We start from the raw sequence: 24,627 nt of genomic DNA, 5'->3' as shown, positions 1-24,627 counted from the left end.
GAAAGTGATTGGGAGCTAAAATCAGAATCCAGCAAACGCTGGAATCCAGAGATCCAATTCACAAATAATTACATCCCAACTGATTGGGCAGAGTTTACTCCTAATGAAAAGAGAGAATAAAGTTATATATCTTTCTCGTTTTATTGGGTCGAGATACCTTACTAAGAACCTGTAACCCTAATCCCTCAATAAACTATGTAATTCATGAACCAAATATAAGTGTCTGCGTGGTTTTGGTCTTTTGATGTTTCCCGCTTATCTGGTTCCTTCACTCAGGGTCACGTGGTGGGAGGCATGGCAGCTGGTTCAACTGGAAGTCAAGATTGCATCAGACAAAAGTGACGCAACTGGCAGCACATCACCGGAACCGGGAACTTATCAGCAGGCGGCGGGGTGGGGCTAGGGTTATGGTTAACCTCACCAATGGGATGTGCCAAGGCCCCCCGATTGCTGAAAGGCCCCTGACCTGCAAATTGAAAGCCCTTGCAGAGTTACTAAACAGAATCAAGCTGAGGAATGGATGTTCTCTCCTCAAAGGCCCAAAAAGAAAGCAGAAGCTAAAGAAATTTAGGATAAATGGTGGATTTTCCCCAAAACAATACCATCTTTCAAACATAGAAGAGCTAGCTGTGAAACAACAATGAGGTAACTAGAAAGGAGTGATTGAAATTAAAAGTTTAAAGGGGGCCACAAGAAAAGGCACTGAATGTAGCTGTTCTGGAGATTCCAGAGCCAGGAAAATGGTCAGAATCAGAGATGTTTTCAGTTTCCCCTTTGCTAAAAGCTCAGAGATGGCAAGAAAGTCGAGGTTTCCTAAAATTCTCAGAAGTGACAGGTAAACGGGCTCAGTGTAGCTCTTAATTAACCCAAAACGACACCTGCCAGATGATGGGGATTTGCAGAGCGCTCCGGGGGCCGACCCCATCTGCAGATGGTGGGCTCCCACCTCCGCTCAAGACCTTGGCCAGCTGTAATTAACATACGAAAAGTCTTTCAAAGTGACTTCGCAGCCAAGTTCTATTTCTGAAGGATTCAAACTGGGCTTTGCGAGAAAATCTTTGCAGAGGAAGAGGAGGAGGAAGAAATGATTTGACAAGGACCGTGAGATTTCTCCAGTCCCTCCCTGTGGTTTTGTACAACTGCATGATGCCCTGTGGCTCAGGGGTCAGCGGGTACCTGGGCATATATGACACTGTCTATGGCCAGAGGGATCCTGACCGTGGCACCCAGCACAGGCACAGCCGACCTTTCAAATATATTACATATTATTTGTATAAGCACATTATATAATATACCACAAAGGTTATTATAATATACACATATATACACAGAATATATATACAGACATACATGTGTGTATATATGTGTAACACATATATCCATATCTACCCACATATGTCTATATATGGATATACAGACATAGATATATCCCACACACATGCAGGATTCTGGGGCTCTGTCAAGCCTCTCTGAGTGACCTTGACCAAGTCCTTTCTTCTCACCTAGACTCAGTGTTGTCGTCTGTAAAGACAGTGTGTATGGGAGAGACTGAAATAACTGACCTCATGGGGCTTTCATGGCTCAGATCATCCCCTTTCCTATTGTACCTGCACCCACCCCCAGTCTGGCCCCCTCGAAGGCCAAGGTTTCTCAACCGTCTTCTCTCCAGGGCAAGACCCTCCTGGGCTCCCGACAGAGAAAGGAAAACCCAAGCAAACTCAATAAAGGTCAGCCCTGTCAGCCTGGACACCCCAGCACACAGAGCATCGATCTGTTCCTGGGAAAAACCTCTTCTCCCACCAGCGAGGCCGGCCATGAAGCCCTTCAGAAAAACCGAGAGAGGAGAAAAACCAAGGGAGAGGGCAAGAGTGAGGGGGAGAATGCAGAATGTCTCATTTCTGCCTCTCTGGAGGGCCGTGGACTTCGTAGTTGGACGGCGGTGCTGGCTGGGGCACAGTGAGACGGAGCTGAAAACCAGGGCCGAGGCCTGGCCCTGCCACCGACCAGCCATGAGGTGGTAGAGTGACCGTTCTGAGCCTTGACTTGGTCCCCTGCAGAGAGGAGGCTGTTGTGCCTTCAGCCCACTTCCTGTTCTCTACAACTATAAAACCCCGAATGCAGGGACCCTTCAGGGAACTTAGGGGAAACAATGCCACTGTCACATTACAGCACCTCCAACACCCAGTCATAGTTATAGGTCAGAAACCAGGATGAGACTGCATTCTATGGGGCTAAAGCTGGGTTGGAAAACTGGGAAGGTTTTTTCCTGAGTACTCATTTGGCCATCAGAAGATGCTTGGTCTGGAAACCCGAAGACGTCCCTTGAGTGACCAGGATGTGGCAAAAGCCCCCATGCCAAGCCTAAACGGCCAAACTGCAGGTTCTACAGAATTCTGCTGAAATAACATTGAATTGTATTCCCAAGAAAATCCAGCTCACACATCTGTGATGACTGGCTAATAAATTCATAAAAATTCTGGTATACCCATTCAATTTAGCATTCGCAGTGGCTCTGCTCCATTCAGAGCTCTCTTCTAGGCTCCCACACCCCCTTCAGGGGGTGGTACACAGGCCCCAGTCCTCAGGGCACACCCTTCATCTAAGAGGATTCCTTAAACCCAGAACTAGGCATTCAAGCACCAGCAAAAGATGAGGAGGGCTTAGAAGCAGAGCAGATGTTATCATTTATCCTGGCTGGGGTACCCAAGAAGGCTTCTTATAAGAAGTGACTGTGATCTAGGCTTTGAAGGACCTTGACGCTGCATCATTTAGTGGGTTACTGAAATCTGTTCCTATGCACCTCCCACCAGCCCTGGCTACATTCTGAAGATCAAAGTGCACTGCCCCTGTCCCCACGGAAGGGAGCCTGGGGGCAAGGCAGTCTCCAGGTCCTCTCAAACAGGCAGTTCCGTGGGATGCAATGTGTCCTGGTGTGGAATGGGCCACAGGGGCCCGACTCTTATCTCTTTCATCTCCCCGTCAAGGCAGCTGCCAATGAGGCACATTGACTGATAAACCCTGAAACCCTTGACAGCTCTGAACCACGTCACGACTTTTGTAAATTATTGTAAAAAGGCAGGCACTGACATTCTGCACAGGTAGTGAGAGCAACCGTGACTGCCACTCTGTGTTGATAACTGAGGCGACGGGGACGACCACTTAGCTGAGTGGTCTTGGAGAAGTCACTTTACTTCTCTGAACCTGAGTTCTTCACTTGCAATGTGGCGTTCCAACATGCACAGGACTAAATCATATCAGCCCATTTCAAAGTCTTCTGTGAATCAAAACGTGTTCTACAGACGTGAGGGGCTATTTGGTGCTTAACCAAGGCCTTGCCACATAACACACGCTCTGCGTGGCGGCTGAAAACATGGGTGCACTGGGACTTGTTTTTAATGAAAATTATATTTCCGGAGTATTTTCTCAAATTTCAACAAGTGCCCCAAAGTCTTGATTGTAGGGGAAGCCTTGAATTAGGAGTCAGGGTCCCAATCTTGCTCCGTCTCTACCGCTGGGCGACCTTGGATATACGCCTTTCAGGTTCACTTAGCCTCCGTTTCCCCAAATGAACCATGGCGGGTGGGAAGTAGACAAGATTGGTTTCCAATCTCTCTGCACTAAGGAACACTTTTTCTCCCCAACTCCTGCTCAGTTTCCCCTTTGCTTGCTTAAATGATGAGTCCAACCCCATGCTCTTTGAAAGTGTTCTTTGAGGTCTCTTCCCCTATCCTCTTTTTGTGGGCAAATAGACAATTTCCACCAGGCTTCCTCTAAAGCTGAACAAGACCCCAGCCCCTATTACCAGCTCCCAGGCTCAAAAAATGGCCCCCAGCCCCCTGCAGCTCAGAGGCCCTCTCACCTGCCGGCACATTCCCAGAGCCTCCTGGGATGCCTTCTCTCAGCCCGCGTCAGCCCAAAGCCGAGCTCCTTTCCTGGGGCCGAGACCTTGGCCTGTCCCTCAGAACAGCCAGGGGTCCTCCTCTGAAGAATTGCCTCCCCCCTGGCTGGCCTGGCTCGGCGCGGGGGCCCGAGTACTCTGCGGCTGACTAATGAGAGGGAGGTGATGGTGTCATACCTTGCTGGGAAGTCACAGCGCTAGTGCCGACCTGAGCCGCCTGCCATCAAATTTTAATGCTGCTGCTGACATATTTATGGAACGCCTCACCAAGTGTTTGCGAGGAGACCAGACAAGATTTACCTCCACAATTACTACCACAATGCGCGGGCTTTGCTGTGCGCCGGGAACTTGCAGCACAGCGGCCCGGAGCCCCGGCGCGCCCCGAGGACCGCACTCACTTCTGCACACCTTTCCCGCCCCCAGAGCGAAGGGCCTGGGGCCAGAGGTGGAGATGAGTCAGACACGGTCCCTGCCCACGGAGAGCTCACAGTCCGCGGGAGGGGGCAACACACACATCAATTACTGGGGTCCTGGGTGGTGGGGACCCGCACAGAGATACAGGGAGAGGGACAGGCTGAGCTGAAGAGGGGAAGGGGGTTATTTCTCTATCAGAGTCAGGGTCAAGAACGGAGCCAAAGATGGAGCTCTGCGGGCTCATCCAGCTCTTCGGCTCTCCTGGTCACTCCTCTGCCTGGAAGGGCTCTGAGGCTCTCCATCCCTCCCCACTGCTGGGCTCAGGGTCTCAGCACCCCTATCCTTCAGAAGCTGTGCCCCCCAATTCAATCCTTAGGGTGCCCTCTCCCAAGGCTGATGGACTGCATGTAGCCGCCCAGCTCCTCACCCTTCCTCGCCGTGTCAACAGGTCCCCTCCTCTTTAAGTTGCAGGGCTCCCCCAGAGCAGAGAGGCACTAGAGGGCAGGCATAAAGAACAGTGATCCAGGCCCATGTTCTCAAACCTTGCTACCTGTGAGAATCACCTAGGGAGCTTTAACAAATCCAGACAACCAGGACATACCCCAAACTAAATCAGAATCTCCAGGGTGGGGCCAGGTATCCGTATCGGCCTAAACCTCCGAGGTGATTCCACGGGCTGTGAGTTTGAGAAGCAGTGGACAGGCACTTGCTACTCAGAGTGTGTAGCATCAGTGGGGGGTTTGTTAGAAATGCAGCATCCCGGGCCCCCGTGTAGTCTTACTGAACCAAATCTGCTCTGAAAGATGATTCCCAGGTGGTTTGCAGGCAGTAAAGTTCAAGAAGCACTGACCCACGTTAAAGAATTTCCCAGCATCCTCAGAGGCACACTGTGTCTAGTCCCCAGGTCCTCTGCAACCAGGCCCCTAAGAAGGCCGGACTCTAAGGAGGTTAACCACCAACAGCTGACTGCTAGGAGGGGCCGGCTGGTGTAGGTGGATTGGCAGGTGGTTGGGCAGCCGCCACCAATACTCAGCAAGCTTGAGGAGGCACTTGTTCTGTGGAGCGAGCTGAAGCAGGACACCCCTCAGGCCAGTTCTCACAACTGTCAAGGCTGGACCAGAGGCAGGAGCCCCAGTGAAGTCCCATCTCTACCACAAACTCACTGGAGCAAGGCTCTTCCCCAGTCCAGGCCTCAGTTTCCCCATGGGTAAGAAAGTCTGCCCTAAAGTTGGCTGTGCCGAAGGAGACTTCTTTCTTAAATTTAACTGACACTTTCATCCATGTCCTCTGTGACCCGCCCACGGACCTGGCTGAGAGACAGCTTTGTGTGGAGGGACCTGGGAGAGGGGAGGGGAGATGTCTTTGGGGGCCAAGGAAAAGCGAAGAAGCCTCCTAAGGGAGTCAATGCAGGGCGAGGTGAGGGAGCCCCCAGGTATACCGAGGAGACCTAGTGAGTGTCTACCTTGATGCTGGGCACACAGCAGTCAATGCTTCATCCGCCTATTCATTCAGCAGATGTTGGCTGAGTGCCTACTAGACACCAGGCACTGCTCTAGACCCTGAGAATACAGCCGTGAACAGAACAAATGTCTCTGTCCTCAGAGAGCTTATGTGCTAGTGGTACAAACAGATAAAAAATAGGAAGAAATAAAGCATACAGTATGTGTTAAGGAGAAAACATAAGGAGGTGATAGAGTGGTTGGAGATGGCTTCACCAAAAATGACTTTCGAATAAAGAGGCGAAAAAAGTGAGAGTCACCATGTGAATACCTATGGGAAGAACACTTTGAGCAGAGGGAACAGCAAGTGCAAAGGCCCTGGGGCAGGAGTGTGGGTGGTGTGTTAGAGAAGCAGTGACGAGGTCTGTGAGGCTAGAGAGGAAAAGTCAGGGGGGGAGGCAGGTAGAAGATGAGGTCAAGGAAGGAAATGGGAAAGGGAAGATCATGTAAGGACTTTGGCCTCTACTCTGAGTGAGCAAAAGAGGGACATGACCCGGCTCAGATTGTAACAGGCTCACTCTGGCTGCTATGGTGAGAATGGACTCAAGGGGGTAAGTGTGGCACTGGGGAGACCAGTAAGGAGGAAACTGCATATACTTACTGAAAGACTGACCTACCCACAGAGCAGGCACCTCTGGCCATTTAGAGCTTAATGCTACAAGGCTGGGAAGGGCCAGGCTGTGTGGCCACGCAAGCAGATGGTCAACTGGCCGAAGCCAAGGACACTCATAGGGTGAGGCCAGAGACAGACGGCTGGGTAGAGCGTAGCACCTTGGATTCTCGCCCTGGCTCAGCATGGCCTGCGCCAGCCCCCTCCTCTCACTGAGCCTATAACAAAAGTGATAACCAAGGGCACCCACGGGGTTGTGGTGAGGATTCCGTGAGAGTGTGGACGTACCAAGTGCAGGTAAACTGAGGAGGGGTGTGGCGGCGGGAGGCGGTCCTATCTTGTCCTGCCCACACCAGAAACGCCATGCGCAGGAGGGCGATGTGTCCCAGTTCTCCACTAGGGGGAGCCTGGGCAATTCCTTCTCCAGCAGAAATGAAGTTTGCGAGCGTTCCTCCTGGCTCATCCAGGGAACTGCAGCATGGCCCTCTGGGGTGGGAAGGAAAGCGCCCCTGAGCTGTCCTCCTAGCCTGGGATTCTGTGGTTAGAGGGCTAGTCCTCGCCAAGACACGTTCTGAACAGCCCAGCGGCAGCTGTTGAGACGTCGTTACCTGCAGACCTAAAGTTCCATCAGGCTCACACCATAGCCCCCAAATAAACCAAATAGTAGGTGGAAAGGAAAAGCTATGCAGAAAGGAAAAGCTACCCACGGCTGAAGGCATTTGGTCTGAGGTAAGCACGATGGATGGCTTTTAGTTCACCCCTGCACATGTTTGTGTGTTTACTTCCTCTCCTGGTCCACATATTATTAACTGTGGCTTCTCAAACCTTCACTGAGCATCTGCCTTGTGCCAGGCTCTGTGCTGGGCACTGGGCAGTGCTGTGATACAGCAGACAGCTTCATGAGCCTCCTTTGCCCCCAGGACAGCCAGCAGCCAGCTGGGGTTTTGAGTTTCTCAGGGTCTCTCTCACCTCTCCATTTCTCTGAAGGCTAAAGAGTTCCAATAAGATTCCCTTAAAACAGACAAAGGAGCAGGGCAGCCATGTAGGGATGAGCAGGTTGTTCACTGCACAAGAGCAACCAGCTAATTGGGCATGTGGGGACTGATATCCAGCCCCCTCTCCACTGGCCAAACCCTGAATCTTGGAGTGGGGCTGCATCCACTCACAGGGAGGAAGGAGCAAAGTCCTGAGAAACAGCCTGGGCGAAATTTCAAGATAAGCTCTATGATATCTCTTCTCTCTCCTGCTATAGCTTCTTCACTCTGCTGCCACAGATCAGGAGGGGAACACAAAGATGGATACAGTGGATTCCAAAGACTGTCAAAACTGGGCCACCTAGGTTCTCTTCTTTCAGCCCACATTTATTTAGTATGAAGGATGTGCCAAGCACCATAAGAGGCACAGATTGCCTGCAAGGCAGTGTCATCACGCCTTTCACCGTTGAGGCAGAAGCATGATGCAGCTCTCAGGGTCCTGCCTTTTCTCTTGTTGACAGGGCTCTGGGCAATCAAGACTGGACTCTATCCTGGCCCTGCCACTTGGGCAAGTTACTCTGCGTGAGCTGAGTCCTCAGGCTCCTCCTCTGGGAAACGGGATACCATCAACCCACCTGGTGGGATTATTGGGAAGGGCAAACAGGCTGTGAAATGACCAGCCCACAGACATTCTCACTAGACGTCAGCTACTTCTAGACAGCGGGCCTTCTCCGCTCTCTTGTGCCCACGACAGCCCTTGGAGGAAGACCGTAAAGATGCCTCCACCATAAAGATGCCAAGGGGGGCAGGTGACGGGAGACAGGACTGAGGCCAAGCATGCCAAGTCCTGGTCGAGGGCGTCTAGCCCACCCCACACACCTTCTCAGCCTCCCCCAAGCCTCCCTCCCAACTGGAGGAATTCCAGGCATAGATTTGGACAGGGGTGTTCCAGGTAGGGCAAAGGCTGAGAGGGATGTGTTGTCAGGCCTGGGAGACAAAGAAGGGGGAGCGAGGCAGGGCTTGACTTGCTCCTTGTGGGTGTGCAGGTGGGAGAAAGTGCCCCGGGGTCCCCAGGGGGCCACCCTCAGAACCCACCTGCCACGAGGGTCCCTGCACCCCAGCCGGGCCCCAAGTCAAGGGGCCCCGCTCCACCCTCACGCTGCCCCGCTGCCCCAGCAGCCGCGGCTGGCAGGCCCAAGTGCCGGCCAGCCTCGCCCAGCAGCCCGCCCGCCCGCTTCCTGGCTTCCTCCCCCTGCTGGCCGGCACGGTGGCAGGCCCTGCCTGCTCCCCGGGGAGCCCGCCGCCAGGCCTGATGGCGCTGACGGAGGGAGGGAGGCCGCCAAGCTGTCAGTCTGGAGGTGCCCCTCGGAGCCCCTCCTGGCTGGAGCGAGGAGGGTGGGCCGGCGCCGGAGCCGGGCTGTCAGGGCCTTCACAGAGACGAGGCCGGAGAGGCGCTGCCTGACAGCTCGCCCACCGAATTAGGACCATTTGCATGCTAATTTCCAGCGCTCTAACGGGCTGGCAGGCTGGCTGGGGTGTGGAGGGTGCGCGGAGAGAGGCGCCGCAGCCTCCCTGCCCGTGCTGGAACAATGCTTGACTGATCTAGCTGCGTTAACGAGCAAATTATGGTAATTTTGTTATTACAAATGCATAGAAATTTCCAAAGCGGGCAGCCATTCAGGGCAGCTCCCTGCAACTCCCCGCTCCTAAATACTGAACCCCTGTTTGTACACACGGGCCTGGCACCCACTGCAGGGACGGAGGTTCCGGGGGGCCAGGTGTCCCTCGGAGCCTCTCAGGAAGGCCCAGGGTGAGCTGGCCTTAGGCCAGGGGATCCCTTCCCATCCGAAGTCCAGCCCTGCGTCCCCCAAAGCTCACCCTCCTGTCCCCCAGGAGTCCCTGCCTAGTCCCTGGACCTGGTAGTCCCACTAACCCCCCACATTCAAGCTGGTTTCTTTCCATTCTGAGAGGGTAACACAGGTAATTCTCCTCATAGGTGCTCTGAGGTCTTGAGAAATTCAATGATTTCTGTGTCCACTCTGTGAACTGGGCTCAGCACCCATGAGGAGCTCAGGGATTGTCTGATTGATGAACGAATGAATGAATGAAAGTAAGTGAAGGAACGAGGAAGGGAGGAAGGAAAGGAGGGAATAAGGGAAGGGGAGAAGGTGAGGGAGGGAGGTAGAGAAGGAAGGAAGGAAGGAAGGAAGGGAGGGAGGGAGGGAGGGAGGAATGGAGGAAGACCAGAACTTATCCCAGAAATGAGGACAGTTAAGAAAGACCCTACCCGGTCAGCTCACTGCTGATGTAATTAATCCAAAACCTCACCAGAGGAGTTTATTTGCCACATGGCAACCCCTCCTGGCATTTATAACGGTCCGCTGCTGAAATCACAATTCGTCCCCGTTTTTCTGGTGATCTTCCTTTTGATTAAAAGTATGTTTTTGGAAGCATGCTTTTCCAAAGTATGCCCTGGAATGTATCCAGATAGAAACCTTTTCCAAGAAAGTGAACTCCCTGCTCCCAGCAGCCTGGAGTGAGCAGCTCCAGCCGCCGGGCAGGGCGGGCGCGAAGCTAGATGGTGGGACCCTGTTAAAAACCAGTCCATTTGTGGGCGGGGCCCGCTGGTTCCCTCCGGGGCCTCTGCCTGTGACCCCCTGGCAGTCCTCTGATTTTATGACAGGGATTTCAGGTTCAGGCTGATGTTATTGAAAGGTCAAGAAGCTGCCTCAAATCCATTTTGGAAGTCAGTGGGGAATAAATCATCAATTACGGAGGCGCGGCACGGAGGAAGGTCTGCTCCAGGTGGCCGAGGAAGCCTGAGCCGGCCGGGCTCTTCGAGGGGCGTGTGGGAGGCAGAGACCTAAATGTGAGCTGAGACTTCATAACCTCAGCTGGGGTCGTGGCCAGATTTTTCTATTTGTCTGATTTTCCAATTGGGTCACAACTTCCAGAGGGAAGCTGAACCCGGGAAAAGAAAACAATCATTTCTTTTTGTCCAGCTGCCTGACTCTGGGGGGAAGCCCAGAACAGGAGGAGCTGGGGCCCCGACATGGTCCCAGGCTGAAGCTCTGACCGGCCCAGGGACGGGCACGGCCTGCATCCCAGGAGATGCTCTTGCAGCTGACCGGGTAGGGCCTGGGGAAGATCTGGGCTCAGAAGAACGTGACAAGGTTGGGGTGGGCGAGGAGGGAGTCGTGCTTTGAGTTGTTCTAGAAGCCAGGTCGCCCAGGGACCACCCCAGGAATGCCAGGCCTGCATGAAATCAGGAGACAAAATGCTTCCTTTTTGTTGCTTCGGTGAAGAACTAGAGGGTGTGTGTGGGGGGGGGTATTTCCCACTAGCCCAGGGGGCACAAAAGGACAGGCGGCTGCGACAGAAAGGCCAGCCTGGCTCTTCCTTTGACTTGCCGTGTGACCTTGAACAAGTCCTTTCCTTGACCCCATCTGCACACTCCCTTGCTAATTTCTAAGGTCAATCCAGCCCTGTCCAGCCCTGGCAAAGGGAGAAGTAGCTACAGAGTGTACAAGGGCCATCTCCAGCCCTCTTGCAGGCATGTGTTAGAACAGACCTGCCCCCACACCACACAGACACACCCCAGCCTAGACCTCTGCTAGCTGCCTGCAGTGCTTTGCCTGCAGGCAGGTTCCCCCGATGCCATGGGCAAGGCCTCTACTGAACCAGCGCCTTCGTTGCTGCCTCCAGTTTCCGGCTCTGCACTCCCCTCAAGGACCCTGGGTGGTGGTAAGTGGTACGCAGCTGCTCTCCAGCTTCCAGTGCAAGTGGCTCTGGCTCCTTCCTGGGGAGTCCTCTTTCCAGGAATCCCCCACCCGACGTACTCTCAGAAAGTCTGCATAGTCACAAAGTTTTAGGGCTGTGGGGATTTGCTTCAGTCCAGCACTCCTCAGTGCAGACCCCGGACCTCCCCTTCTCTCAGAGCTGCCCACGCAGCACGCTTCCCGTGGGACCTGCAGGGAAGGCACTGTGTTTCTAAGAGTCAGACTCTAAACTGGCAAAGCCTTTCCCTTGTCATCTGGACCCGACCGCTCACGAGCTGTGTGACCTCAGCCTCAGTTTTCATCTCTATGAAATGGGGCTAAAAAGCATGCCCTCCTGATGCTACAGCGGGGACCTGCCGACATCACGCACAAGAAAGGCTTGTACTTTGTAAAGATCTGTGCAGATGGTCGTTCATATTCTTTACATGGTTGTGAACAAGACCTCAAAATGGCCACAACTGTCACGCATCCTGCTCAGGCAGGACAATGCCCAAGGCACGTGTGCCCTGGGATTGAGCTTCAGACAAAAGGACAGGATAACACAGTGGTCATCTTAAAATTTCCTTTCTCCCCTCTTTTATGTCTCTTGCTCTCTTTCCCACTCCTTCCCTCTCTCTTTCTTTCTTTCAGCCCTGGATCTAAGTCTCCCTGATTCGGGTCTTTTATTTGTGCCGTTGCACATAGACTCCTTATAAAGAAAATTCATTTGTTCAGGGTCACCGCGTGGTTTTTCATTAAAAACAAATTACCCGCATTCAGGGAGGACATCTGGGCTTCTCGGGTCCCATTAATGACTATATTTCCAGCCTCTCCAGCCCGGTTGGGCTCCCCTTGCCTGTCACCCTGCGTTCCCGGCCCCGGGAGGACAATGAGAGTGACAGTCAAGTGAAAGGGAAAACATGAGGGATGAGGGCGAGAGGCGAGTCCCCCGAGAGGGGAAGGAGGGAAAAGTGAAAAAAATAAATAACTCAAACAGAGGGTAACAAGGGCCATTGTCTCAGCGTCTTCCAGCGAGGAGCCAGAGCAAATATTGGAAGAGCAAGCCGGGGCATGTATGTCGCGCTGAAGCCCCGTTTAATCACACAGTCGGGCCCTAAGCCCCAGAATCTGGACCAGACGAGGCCGGGAAGGTATATGCCCGATTCAAATACATCCCACCCATATTCATGGAGCACCTACTGTGTGCAGAGACTGGGCGGGGGGGAGGATTCCAACAGGAGCAACCAGGAGCTGGGAGAGCCTGGTCACTCCATCTGTGGGCGACACAGAACCTGGGCAGTGCTCCGGCCGTGCTCAGGGGAGTGACGAGCCCCAGGGCAGCGGGGAGGACGTAGGCTTCCTGTAGGAGAGAGCACTTGACTGGGACCTAGGAGAATGGGGGGGACGTGGACAGGAGAAGATGGGGAGGAGGAGGGGATGTACTGGAATCTGAAGTGTGGTTCCCTGGCGTCCCGGCTGGGAAGGAATTCTCCTGGGCCATAAAAGATCTCTGGGTCAGGAAGGCCAACTACAGCCCTGAGGGAGCAGCAAGGAAACCAAGGCCTTCTCCTGAGCCCAGAGCCCATTCCCTCTCACTCTCCATGGGCACCAGGGTCTGGGTGAACGTGGGATTGGAGTTCCAGGCACCAGGCCCAGTGGCTCCCCTCACTGGCTGTGCACCCTGGTGAGGCACGGTACCTCTCTGAACCCAGCTCGCTTGCCTCTGAGATGGGGATAAACATTCCAACCTCAGAGGTGCTTTCAAATTGCCACTGGGGGGTGACAGGCATGCCTCCGTTACAGAAGGTCAAGCACCTTGCGAGTTGGGGCGAGGCTTGGTGGGATTAATTTATGGGGAGAGGCAATTTGTCTTTATTCCAAAGCATTTTCCTTTTGGAGGGCAGGAGCCAAGCCCCACTGCTCTCTCTGCCCCCAAAAGCTCTCGGTGCTGCCAGAAGTTCTCAGGAGAGAAGTGTCTCAGGTGGAGTGACCCACAGGCTTAGTGGTTGCAGTCGGTCCAGCTGAGGGCTGACAGCGGATGAAGTTTTAGAGGTGAGGGCTGTAGATGCCAGTGGATCAAAGGGAGGAAAACAAAGATGACCCCAGTAGCTTTGGTCTCGGTTTTGGAAGGACTCCCGTAGGTACAGAAGCCAAGCACGTGTCTCAGACACTTTACATTCACAGTCCCTGCCTCCGACCGAAGCATTCATCCCCCTCCTCACTCCGCCTCCCACCGGCTGCTCCATCGACAGCAAGCCTGTGAATCACCTCTTCCTAGATGCCTCCCCCGACCCAGGGTGGCACCACGGCTGACTGGGAGGTTTTAGCTCTGCCCATGGTCTCCCCATTCTTTGATGTGGACAATTGTGTTTGCTCAGTTTCAGCAAAACTCTCTGCAAAAGTTGCTTCAGACGTGCCCACCGTGCCCCACCCCCCCACCCCGCCCCCGGCAACAACCTCTCCATAGGGAAATTCTGGAGCCTTCAGTGTCTGACATCCCCAGTCTAGGCTGGATCCGCCTTCTCTGTGCTCCCAGAGTCCCTGGGCTTATCGGTTGCCACACCTGTCCCCACAGGCCCTACTGACTTGCCTGTCTGCACCGTAGACTGAAAACTTTTCATATCTACGTCCCATGGACAAGGGCCATGGCTCTCCCCCTTACATCCCTAGGCTATGTTCAGCATGTGTAGATGGTCAATAAATGTTGGAAGGAAGGAATGGAGGGAGGGAAGAGGAAAGGAAGGAAGAGACGATGGATGGGGGGAGGTGGATTGGATGGATGGATAGATGGATCGATGGGTGGATGGAGCAGACATGGGGAAACTAACAAGTGGGCCAGACCCAGAGCAACCCAGAGGAGGTGAAGGTGTCCTCAACACCCACACTGAGCTCCCCAGTTCTGGCCACTTCCTGGGCAGCCTGTCCTTGCCGTGGGCCTGACGTGTGTGAGTAAAAGCTAAGATGCCCTGCCTCCCACCTCCGTGCTCCCCAAAGGGACACTCTGCTTAGATGATGGAATGAATCATGGTCATCTTTGCTGCCTCTCTTGCCCTAAGGTTCTAGGCTCCAAAGTCTGTTAGAACCCATCCCAGGTGTGGAAGTCCTGAAGGCCGTCCTCACCTGTCACAGCAGTGTTAGGAGACACAGTGATGGGTGTATGGGATTAGCACATCCGGAGGCACACTTCCTTCAGCTCCACCCCTTGGAAGTGATCACCCAATTATACATGACAGCCTAGGGCCATTGTCTCAGCACATCCCAGCCCCAGACCTGAAGGGAAATTGGAGGGGAAATTGCTGCCCACGTAGAACACAGGTGGCAAGGCCTGGGAGCCCTCCAGTTCAGCCGAGGGGTGATACCAGCAGGCAGGGACATCACAGGTTTAGAAGCCCTTGTGTGGCAGGACCAGAAAGCCCCCTAGGGAGCATCTAATCCAATCTCCTCTCCCCCTGCCTCCCGTTTTAAGAGAGAGCAGGAAGTCCCAAGACCACATCTCAAGGTCACATTGTGAGTGTCCGGCAGCTGGAATTAAAACCCAGGCTTCCTAAATTCCAGTAGGACCTTCATGCCCCAGCATGCTTTCTATCTCTGAGCCTTTGCTTTTGCATTCTTTTCTTCCCCAATGCGGCAAAGCACTCATAAAGCCCACATGGAGTTTCTCTCCAGTCCCAGCATCACTTCAATGCAGGGTTCACATGGGGCTTTCATCACATGGCCTGATTCAATGCAGGGGACACCAGTTCTATCCCTGCCCCAGGAAGGGATCACTGTCCAGAGCAGGCCACTCCAGACCCCTCATTCTCCAATCTGCAAAGGCACAGCAGCCTCGCCTCTGACTCACGTCCAGATCTGTGTGGGCTGAGCTTGCCATCTGTCAAGGCTGCTGTCTGCAGCACTTTGTGCCCCAGAGGTTTCCAAGGGTTGAGGCTCTGGGTCTCCTTACACATAATCCTGTGCCCAGCAATGCCTCTCCAAATTCTCAGACTGGCAAACTCACCCTTCGAGGTGCAGCTCAAATGACCTTCTTGGGGAATTCTTCCCTGATTTCTACCACCCTGCCCCATTGCCCCAGCAGATCTAGCATCCTCTCTCCTGCACTTCCTCAATACATTCCTAGATTTAACTCTAAACATAGCATACAGGGATGATTTTTTAAATCTCTCTCCCCAAGTAGACTGTGAGCTCCCTGAGGGCAGGGCCTGCATCTGTATTACCACACCTGGCCCAGGATGGGCACCCAGTATCTCTCAGGAAATGTCTGAGAATGAATGAATGGGCAAATGAAGGGCCACCTGCCGTTTCATCCTGGCTATGCCTGCCTTTCCCCTGGGTCTATGTTCCTGGTGTGGCGGAGTGATGGGGGGCCACTAGAGGGCAGCAAAGAGTCAGGAACGAGCAACAGGTGTGCACCCGAGTCCAGGGCTGGCTTGGAAAGGTGTGGAGGGAGCTTGGAAAGTGCCCAGGCCACAGGACCAGGAGGAGCCCTGGTGAGGGGGGAGTAAGAGCTAAGAACAAAGGCCATTCGTTCCCTAAGCAAACATTCTGATGCTTGGGCCAGGGAGGTACCTGGGGAGGGAGCACTGATCCAATCTTCCACCTGATGCTCCAGCCCTCCCCCTGCCAAGTCCTCGCTGGCTTCTGCTGGCCCCTCCCACGTCTGCCTGTTCCCGTACCTTCAGTTCTAACTTTGGGGAAGGGTCTCTATACAAGGCTGGAAAAGGTGTCCCTCTCACTCCCATCCACAAGTCCTGGCCACACCTATGGAACTGTGCAGAGTGTATTTTACCCTTGATCTACATGCTGAGTGAGGCCCAGGGAGCAGAAATGGCAGTCAGACCACACAGTGAGGCCCTGACTGAGCTCGGCCGGAATCCAGGCTTTCGACCCCTGCCTGGTGCTGGGCCCCCATCCCTGGAGCCTGCAGGCCTTTAAAAGAGCCAGCAATGCTCAGTCAGGGAGGGGCTTGCTACAGACAGATGAAAGAACCCCTCCTTTCCTCCCCTCCAGACCTCAATACCCTTCCTACCTCACACAGCTGAGTCCTCAGTAACTGCAAACCTTCATTTCAAACGATCGCCAAAAACAGCAGGCAGGGCAGCTCAGGGATGTCGCGGAGCTCAGGCGACGGCGAATCAGTGCTGAAGCCACACCCTTCCACGGAACCCTCACCTCTCCCGGGACAATTCCATGTCTCTCTCTCTGGGCAGAGCCCGGCCCTGTGCTCTTGACCTGCTCTACCACCTGTCCACAGAGCACCTCACCAGGATGTCTGCTTGGTCTCCCAAAGTCGACAAGTTCAAATCCTAAGCTTGTTGGCCGCCGGCCTCCTCCTCAACCAGCTCCCCTTCCTGTCAACCCCACTTACCCAGCTGGGCTGGCCGGGCCATGCTCCTACCCACGTGAACCCACTCCAGTCACTGGGCTGGACCCATTCTCAGCCCCCTGCCCCACCCTCCTCTTCAGACACCAAGGATACTCCGGTTATAACCCTCTTTAGCAGGACCCCTTTCTCAGTTGGACCAGCCCCAGGTGCCTCTCCGTTTTCTCCAGGCCTGGCATTCAGAGTCTGCCCTCCTCCTGCTTGGCAACACTTTTGTTTGTGACTGGATTCTTCTCTAATTGGATCTGCCATTGATCCATGAGCTCCATGGGGTGTGGGCTCTGCTGGAGAGCTCTTGATTTGATGCCGGCTGGGCCAGGCCAGCTTTAGGCACGTCTGCTAGCCTTCTCTCCTTGCCCCCACACCCAGCTCAGATGCCTGTATAAACAACAGCAATCAAAAATAATAATAGTAATAATAATAATAATAATAATAATTAATACTTGCATTGCGCTTAATATGGCCAGGCAAAGTTCTAAGAGTTTTTACATGTTACAGTCGTCCCTCAGTATCTGCCAGAGATTGGTTCCAAGACCCGCTAGGATACCAAAATCCACTGATGCTCAAGTTCCTTCTATAAAATGGTGTATTATTTGCATATAACCTACACACATCCTCTTGTATACTTTAAATTATCTCTTGATCACTTGTAATACCTAATCCAATATAAGTGCTATGTAAATAGTTGCTGACACTACTCAAGTTTTGTTTTTTTGACCTTTCTGGAATTTTTTTCCACCTATTTTCTATCCACGGTTCGTTGAATCCATGGATGCAGAACCCACAGGTACAGAGAGCCAACTGTACATCATTTAACCCTCATCCTTATCATCCTCCTCCCCATTTTATAGGTGAGGAGGAAACTAGGGTCCAGAGAAGTTAGATAACTTGCCCCAAGTCACACAGCTAGTGAGAAGCAGGATGGTAATTCACAACCAGGCAGTGTAGCTCCAGAGTCCACGCTCTTAACCACCCAGCCTCCCCGCTTCACCACGGCTGCCACCGCCGGCCCTCAGGCAGCCCAGCCTCCTTGGCTGCATTGTTCCAGCACTGGGCTGAGCGCTCCCTGGCAGCCCAGCCCCAACCACCACCACCACCACCCTCTGCCACCTTTGGTATCTCATCTACTATAGCCTGAGTGCTACTACGGGCCAGGCTCTGCCAGGAACCAGGGACACAGCAGCAAGCAAAAGAGACAGAACCTTGTGAACTGTATCACCCTTATGTACTGTACACAGTAAACTGCTAATTAAATTCCTTCCATTGTGCTTAATATCATGAATGAAAAAAACAGGATGCTTTGAGAGGAGTGTGACACGGGTCCTGATGCAGACGGTGTGCTGGGCAGAATAATGTCCCCCACCCCCCAAAAATGTCTACATCCTAATCTCTGGAACACACGTCCGTGTCCCGTTCTATGGCAAAGGGGAATTAAGGTTGCTAATTGCTGACCTGAAGATAAGGAGATTATCCGGGATTAAGCAGGTGAGTCCAATAAAACCACAAGGGTCTTTCTAAGAGGAAGAGGCAGCTGGGAGAGAGCAAACCTGGAAGATGGCGGCACAAAAAAGACTCAGCCCAACGTGGGGCCCCAAAGCAAGGAATGTGGAGTATCCACCAGCTGGGAAAGGCAAGGAAACGATTCTCCCCTGGGGCCTCCGGAAGGCACACAGCCCTGCCAGACACCTGGACTTCAGCCCGGGGAGACCCATTTTGAATTCCTGACCTCCCGAACAATAAGATGAGAAATTACCATCGTTTTCAGTCACTAGTTTGTGGGAACTTGGCACCGCAGCAAGAGGAAGGAAACACATATTTGGTGATGGGGAAGGCCCCTCGAGGAGGCGAAACCGTCGGGGTGAGAGGGAGCCAGGCAGGCTGGGCCAGTCGGGTGGGAGCAGCAGAGGGGGCTGAGCCCTCGAAGCAAAGGAAACGGCCCATGTGAGGGGGAGCAGGTGCCTCATTCCTCCTGCTGGAGGCCGGGGCCCTGCGCCTGCCCAGACGGCCTCGCTGGCCTCAGGGGTCCACTCCACCCTCACCCTCACCTCCCACTTCCTCGAGACAGCCATCAGCGGACGGAGCGTTTTAACTGAATGGCATCTAGAAGTGATGTACGCCAATCCATGGCACGTAGGGCGCCCAGGACAGAGGAGCCCGCCAGCCTCCTTCCAGGGCCTCCCATCAAACAGCTGCTTGTCTGCGGCAGCCCAGGGAAGGCAAACACGACGTGGTCAGGATTTCCTGGCACTCTGGTCTGAAGCCCCCAAACGGGAGTGCAGTCAGGAATACGTGGGGGCACCTAGGTTCATCTCAGAGACAGCTGGTTACCTTGCTTCTTAAACTCACTGACGCCAAAGGGCAGTGAAGGCCCCTTTCTTTCCCCCAGCCTAGAACCTTTAAGAGTTTCAAATGCCATGTCGATATCCGTTAGGTTGTGCAAATATCTTCAGGCAGGAATCAACTAGTTATACTGGTCAAGACACTATGGAATCTTTGGTGCAAAACTTTTGGCATTTGCTGGGACTTGATGAAGATAAAATCTGAAAACTGTCTCCACGCTGCGCTGATGTGATGCGCCGAATTTGCTTTAATCGACGTAACTAATCAGCACAGGGCTATGCAGGGTTGGCAGAGCCGCAGGAACAGAATCTACAAACGCTAGAGAAGACCAAGTAGCCCTGTTCTGCGGATGTGAAAACACCCTGGAACCAGAAAAGGCAGACGACCCCTGATGACAGAGTCAAATTCGAAGTAAACAAGAGTCCCAGCCACCAAGCTGGCAATGAGTGCAGAAAACTGTACCGTCTATTTTTTAGGCCCCAGAGTCCAACTGCCCAAGTGTTCCCTGGACACGATCCCTCCTCAACGTGTCCTAAAAGCAAACCTTATCCATGGGAGCCTCCCTTATAAATGGAAGAGGGGAAATCAAACGGTTCCCAAAACCTAGGGTGGGAAACACAGCTCAGATTTCGGTTTCCCTCGGGATTCACTGCCAGGAGAGGAGGAAGGGCTGTTCCGTATATTGAAACAGACCATCGCTGTGTAACAGCCTCAGAGAGACAAAAGCAGGATAAATGACTCTCCTAAAGCCTTGCTTGGCTTTTTTCTCCAAACCCCACCAAATGCCCCTGGGGTTCTATGAAATGGGATCACCTGCAGTCACAACTGAATGAATGCCTCCCAGATCCAGAAGCCACAGGGGTTATGAATCAGAAATCTGAACAACTACAAAGTTGAAACCCTGAAACAGGTGGTGGTATATCCATGTCCTAATTCCCAGAACCTAGGCATGTTACTTACATGGCCAAAAACAAAGGGGATACTTTGTCGATGTGATTGTCAAGGATCCTGAAATGAGAAGATTATCTGGATGGGCCCTAAGTGCAGTCATATGTATCCTTATAAGAGAGAGCTCAAGGAAGACTTGACACACATGTGCACACACACACAGAAGTGATGTGAAGATGGGGCAGAGAGTTGCAGATTGGAATGACGCAGCCACCAGCCACGGAACACCAGGAGCCACAAGAAGGTAGCAGAGGAAAAGAACGGGTCTTTCCCTACGGCCTCCAGAGGGAGCACAGCCCTGCCCACACCTTGATTTTGGCCCAGGGATACTGATTTCAGCCTTCTGGGCTCCAGGACTGTGAGGGAAAATTTTCTATTTGTTTTAAACCACCAAGTCTGTGCTATTTGTTACAGCAGCCACAGGAAACTCATACACAGGTCAATATTAATTTTCCCTCCCTCCCACCCTCAGCCAACACTCAAAAAAGGACGTATTCCATATTATGGGGTATGAGGAGTGAGAGGACGAGTAAGGCAGAGGCCTGGCCTCAACAAACTCACCTCCTGGTGGCAAAGCTAATTGCTCCATGTGACATAACAAACAAACGTAAAGCATTGTCCCCAGAGCAGGGCCTCACCAGAGGCATCAGGGGCGGTGAGGTTTACCCTCAGCCCCGGAGGGTGACGCTGGATCCCCACAGGCTGAGGCAGGAGGTGGTCTAAGCCAGAGATACAGAACAAGGAGGGACGCTGCGCGGTCTGAGGGAGAGGCCCGCTGGGGACCAGCGCGCGGTCAGGGATGGTCACGGGCTGGGAGAGCTGGCCAGAGAGGCAGGTGGAGGCCAGACTGTGGTGATACCTCAGTGACAGCCCTGGGACCTGCTCTGCTGCCAGGCGGGCCGTCTCTGCTGTGGGCCAGCTCTGGGCAGTCTCGGCAAAGACCATGCCTGCGGGCCAGCGCTGCCCCACGAAGCCGTCCAAGAATGAGTTTGGAAATCATTTTGAAGACAGAGTCCCAGAGATGTGACGCCTGTTTGGACACTGAGGAACAGGAACTAAGGGCCTGCCTGCTGAGCGTGGCGTCCCAGCCCTGCCCCGGGTCTGGCACTGAATGGGCGCTGAGCTGCATGAGGAGAGAAAACAGAAAGAGAAGGGAAAAGAGGAGAGAGGGCGGGGGTGGAGGGAGACTTGGGGCTCCCTGCCACATGCTTGTCCTCCTCCCTCCTCACTGTGCGCCCTCCCTCTCTGCAGCGTCCCAGGGGACCATGCCGCCCGACTGGCCCCGTGGCCGCCTCTGTCCAGCTGCTGCCGGCAGGCTTGGCTGGGCTGTGCCCCTGTGCAGGCCTGTGACTCCTGCTGCCACCGTGAATAGGCATCGGTCCCGCTGGGGGCTCTGCCAGGCCCCCGGCTGTTTGTATCCTGAGCCTGGTAATTAGAGCTGGAGGGATCCCAGGGGCTGGAGGGCAGGCTCCGTCTGGATAAACCCGGGAACGTCCACCCGCCCCCCTGAACTCGGCCTCTCTGGGGTTGGCAGCGGGGAGCCGGCAGGGCCAGCCGGGTGGCGTCCGCTTCACCTGCCAACGTGCCCTCGGGACAGGGCCTGGGGCTGCCGCCTCCCCCTGGGCTGTCACTGAGACGTGTGCATGGACAGACTGAGGGTGCACACGGTGGCAGAGGACGGGCGTGCTGGACTAGGGGATGGAGAACCCAGACTCGAGACCTCCCAGCGCCACGCTCTGCAGCCTTGGGCGGTTCCCTAACTCCTCCTGACCCTCGGGTCCCTGCCCACCTCACAAGGCTGTAACACCAAAGGGCTCCTGGGCCAGCTCTCTGCACGTGACAAAGTGCTCCGTAGACGCAAGGGGCTGTTACTGGGTATGCAGGGGCCACCTCCTAAGGCTGCCCTGACTTGCTGAGGGCTGGGAGATGCGTGGGGGCAGGAGGGCGTGTGTTCCACCGCCTTGCTTGCCCTGAGCACAGTGTCTCCCTCGGCTCTGCCACGGCTCATCCTGGCGGCAGAAAAGGCACAGGCTTTGCGGGCGTGAAGCTGGCAGGCCTCCCCGGCGCTGGCAAGGCCCGGGGTAAGAGTACACACAGAGGCCATCTCCCATATGGCTCATATTTAAAAGTCATAAATCAAGCTAACAAACCGTTAAATGAAATATGCTCTGTCTTCCTACCTTGTTAAATACATCTTCGTAATAACCTGGAAGGCCAGGAGCGAATTTAGAATGCTGGGACTCCCTGGCTGCATGGGCAAAGCCCACTTGAGCTCTGATCGGCCCGGTCTCCTTTCCCACGCCCAGCCCGCTCATCCTCACCCTGGCCTCGGACACAGATGTGGACGCCCAGCCTTCGCATCCGAGTTTTGTCCACACCGTCCACGAGGAGTCGGTCCTCGGGCCCCTGGGTGCACACGTCTGTGCTAGGAGGAGGCTGCAAGAGGCTTGGGGCTGTTTGGGTGGGCTTGAAGGAGGGGTGTGGGCACCAGGTGGGCATGTCCCCTTGGCCTGCAGACTCCCTGGTCCATGGGAGGGAGATACGGCCCGTGCAGTGTGGGGGTGGCTCCAGGGCAGGGGCCCCCCTGCCTGAGTCTAAGGGTGGTTCATGCTGCTAGTCGTGGATCTGCCTCCTACTTGCTGGGTGACGTAGGCACGTCCCAGCCCCTCTCCGACCTTCGGCCAGGTTCTGTCCCCCTCCACGTTTAGGCTCCCTGTGTAGCCAGCAAGGGGTATTTGAGCGACAGTCAAGGGCTCCCCTCTCCCACTGCCGGCCCAGCTGCAGAGAAAGAGGCCAAGAGTGCAGACCTCTGCCTCATTTATTCAGGGCCACTTCTCAGAAGCAGAGAGGTCACCCAGGCTGTTTGGGGGGATGCCCCGCTGGAACCCCGAACGCCGCCTGCTGCAGAGATGCAGACAGTGCAAACTCACCAGGCACCATCCCTGTCAGCGTCGGCGCTGAGTAGCTGCCCTGTCCAGCGGGGGGGACGTGCGGAGGGTACCCAGGGAGGGTCGTGCTTGCCAAGTCGCGGCCTGAGGAATCAAAGCAACAAATCACAGGGTGAGCATCTCCATGGCCAGCTGCTCATGTCCACAGCTCCCCGGACATCTGCACATTTGTCACGTCTGGATGCTTGACGCCACTGTGCCCCCAGTCCGCGTGTGTGCACACGCGCACGCGCGCGCGCACACACACATGCTCACCCACCCCCCCAGCCACCCAGGCTCCACTCAGCAGGAAGCAGGGATGGCTCTGCCGCATCCCTGGGAAACCTGAGCTCTGACCAGCTCCCTTGCTCCCTGCTCCTCAAACAGGGCTCTCCATCTCCACACCTTTGCTTCTGCTGTGCCCTCTGCACACGGCCCAGCACCACCCACCTTCACAGACCAGCTCAACAGCCTCCCTCCTCCTCTTCCTTGACAGCCCCCCACAGTGGGCAGGGCTCTGCCTGCCTCGGACCCATATCTGGTCCTCACTGAATTTTTCTTCTTTGGGCCCGGAGCTTGTCATCCGTTCAATGATGGTGCAGGAAGCGCCTCCTGACACCAGACACTGTTCTGGGCTTTGGGACGTGGAGGTTAAGGCCTCAGCCCTCGGGGGCAGACACCCAGTGGGCACGTCTGCCTTGTCGCAGGCTGCCGGCTCCTGGGGGGCAGGGGCGACCCTCCCTCAGCACCCAGAAGAGCTGCCTCCACCACAGGGATGGGCACCTCGTAGGTCTTCGTGAATAAATGCGGGAATGAATGCAGCAGCCAAGTGGTCGGGGTTCTGGGCTACGTGGAAGAAAACCCCAAAGCAGTAGAACTCTGTGAGGGAAGTGCCCCTGAGGTTTGCCACTCAGGGGAAGAGCGGCGCTACAGCTCTTCAAACACACCAGTCGCATGTATGTACCAAGGGGCTCGTGCACAAGACCAAAAATCCAGCCCTGGGAGGTGGGACTGTTGAGTGAGCACCTGCTGAGCCCTGAGGAAGAGACCCTACCCTGGTAGGCGGAAGTGGCAGCATCCCCTAAAAGAAAGGGATGCTGTTGCCGTCAGCCATCCTGGGAAGTGGGTGGGGAATGACGTGGCCTTGGGATGAGGGAAGGAGAGAGGGCGGAACCTCCACCTCTTCTGGATGAGGACACTGAGGACCGGAAAGGCCAGAAGAGGTCCGGGGGTGTCAGGGAGCAGCCCCTGACCCCGTGGAGCCAGGCTGGGACCCAGGAGCCTCCCCTTGGCCCAGTGGGGTGGTGCCAGCAGGATGCAGGTAGACGGCTTTGAGCTCCAGCCCCGCTTGCCGATGGCCCAAGGGAAGGGACTACCTCTGATAAACGCCCTCCAGAGAATCCAAGGCAGGGCACGTCACGAGCCCGTGAATGTTCCCGCAGACGAAAGAACAGCTCCTCTAGTCCAGTCATTCAACGCCTGTCCAGCCAGCACCCGGAGGCCGCCTCATTCCACGCGCTCTGCTCGTCTCCCAGACCCTCACAGCGCACCAGGCAGCTGCTCGACGGCAGACTCCCTGCCGCCCGCCCACCCCTGCACATCACCGCCCTGGCTCTGGACTGGCCGTCCGGCTTGTGGCAAGCGTGGTCTGTGTCTCCTCACACGCGGCACGGCCGCAGCGGAGCAGGGGGCCCGGGGTTTACCTCCTGGAGTCCTGATGCCCCCACCTAAACTGCACGCGACTCCCCATGAGAGCCGAGATCAGACAGGACAGCGGGTGGGCAGAACGGACCTCACGTACACGGTGGTTTCAGGAGACTTGCCCCCCCAGCCCTCCCCCGTATCCCCTCCCTCCTCGGACCCAGCACCCGCAGCCCTC

At 54.9% G+C, this 24,627-nt stretch overlaps 1 protein-coding gene across 2 annotated transcripts in view; it reads right to left on the bottom strand.

The window, feature by feature from the left end:
• The window catches only part of PAX5 (paired box 5), a 182,254-nt gene that overhangs the window by 17,805 nt on the left and 139,822 nt on the right, over positions 1–24,627 (bottom strand). For both annotated transcript variants that reach the window (XM_057722324.1, XM_057722325.1), the window contains exon 8: positions 22,752–22,853. In XM_057722324.1, coding sequence (XP_057578307.1) covers positions 22,752–22,853 — 102 coding nt within the window. The remainder of the gene's footprint in view (positions 1–22,751; positions 22,854–24,627) is intronic.

This window comes from Hippopotamus amphibius, chromosome 2 (assembly GCF_030028045.1).
Source record: "Hippopotamus amphibius kiboko isolate mHipAmp2 chromosome 2, mHipAmp2.hap2, whole genome shotgun sequence".
Taxonomy (NCBI): Eukaryota; Metazoa; Chordata; class Mammalia; order Artiodactyla; family Hippopotamidae; genus Hippopotamus; species Hippopotamus amphibius.
This window is presented reverse-complemented; position numbering and strand designations above follow the sequence as displayed.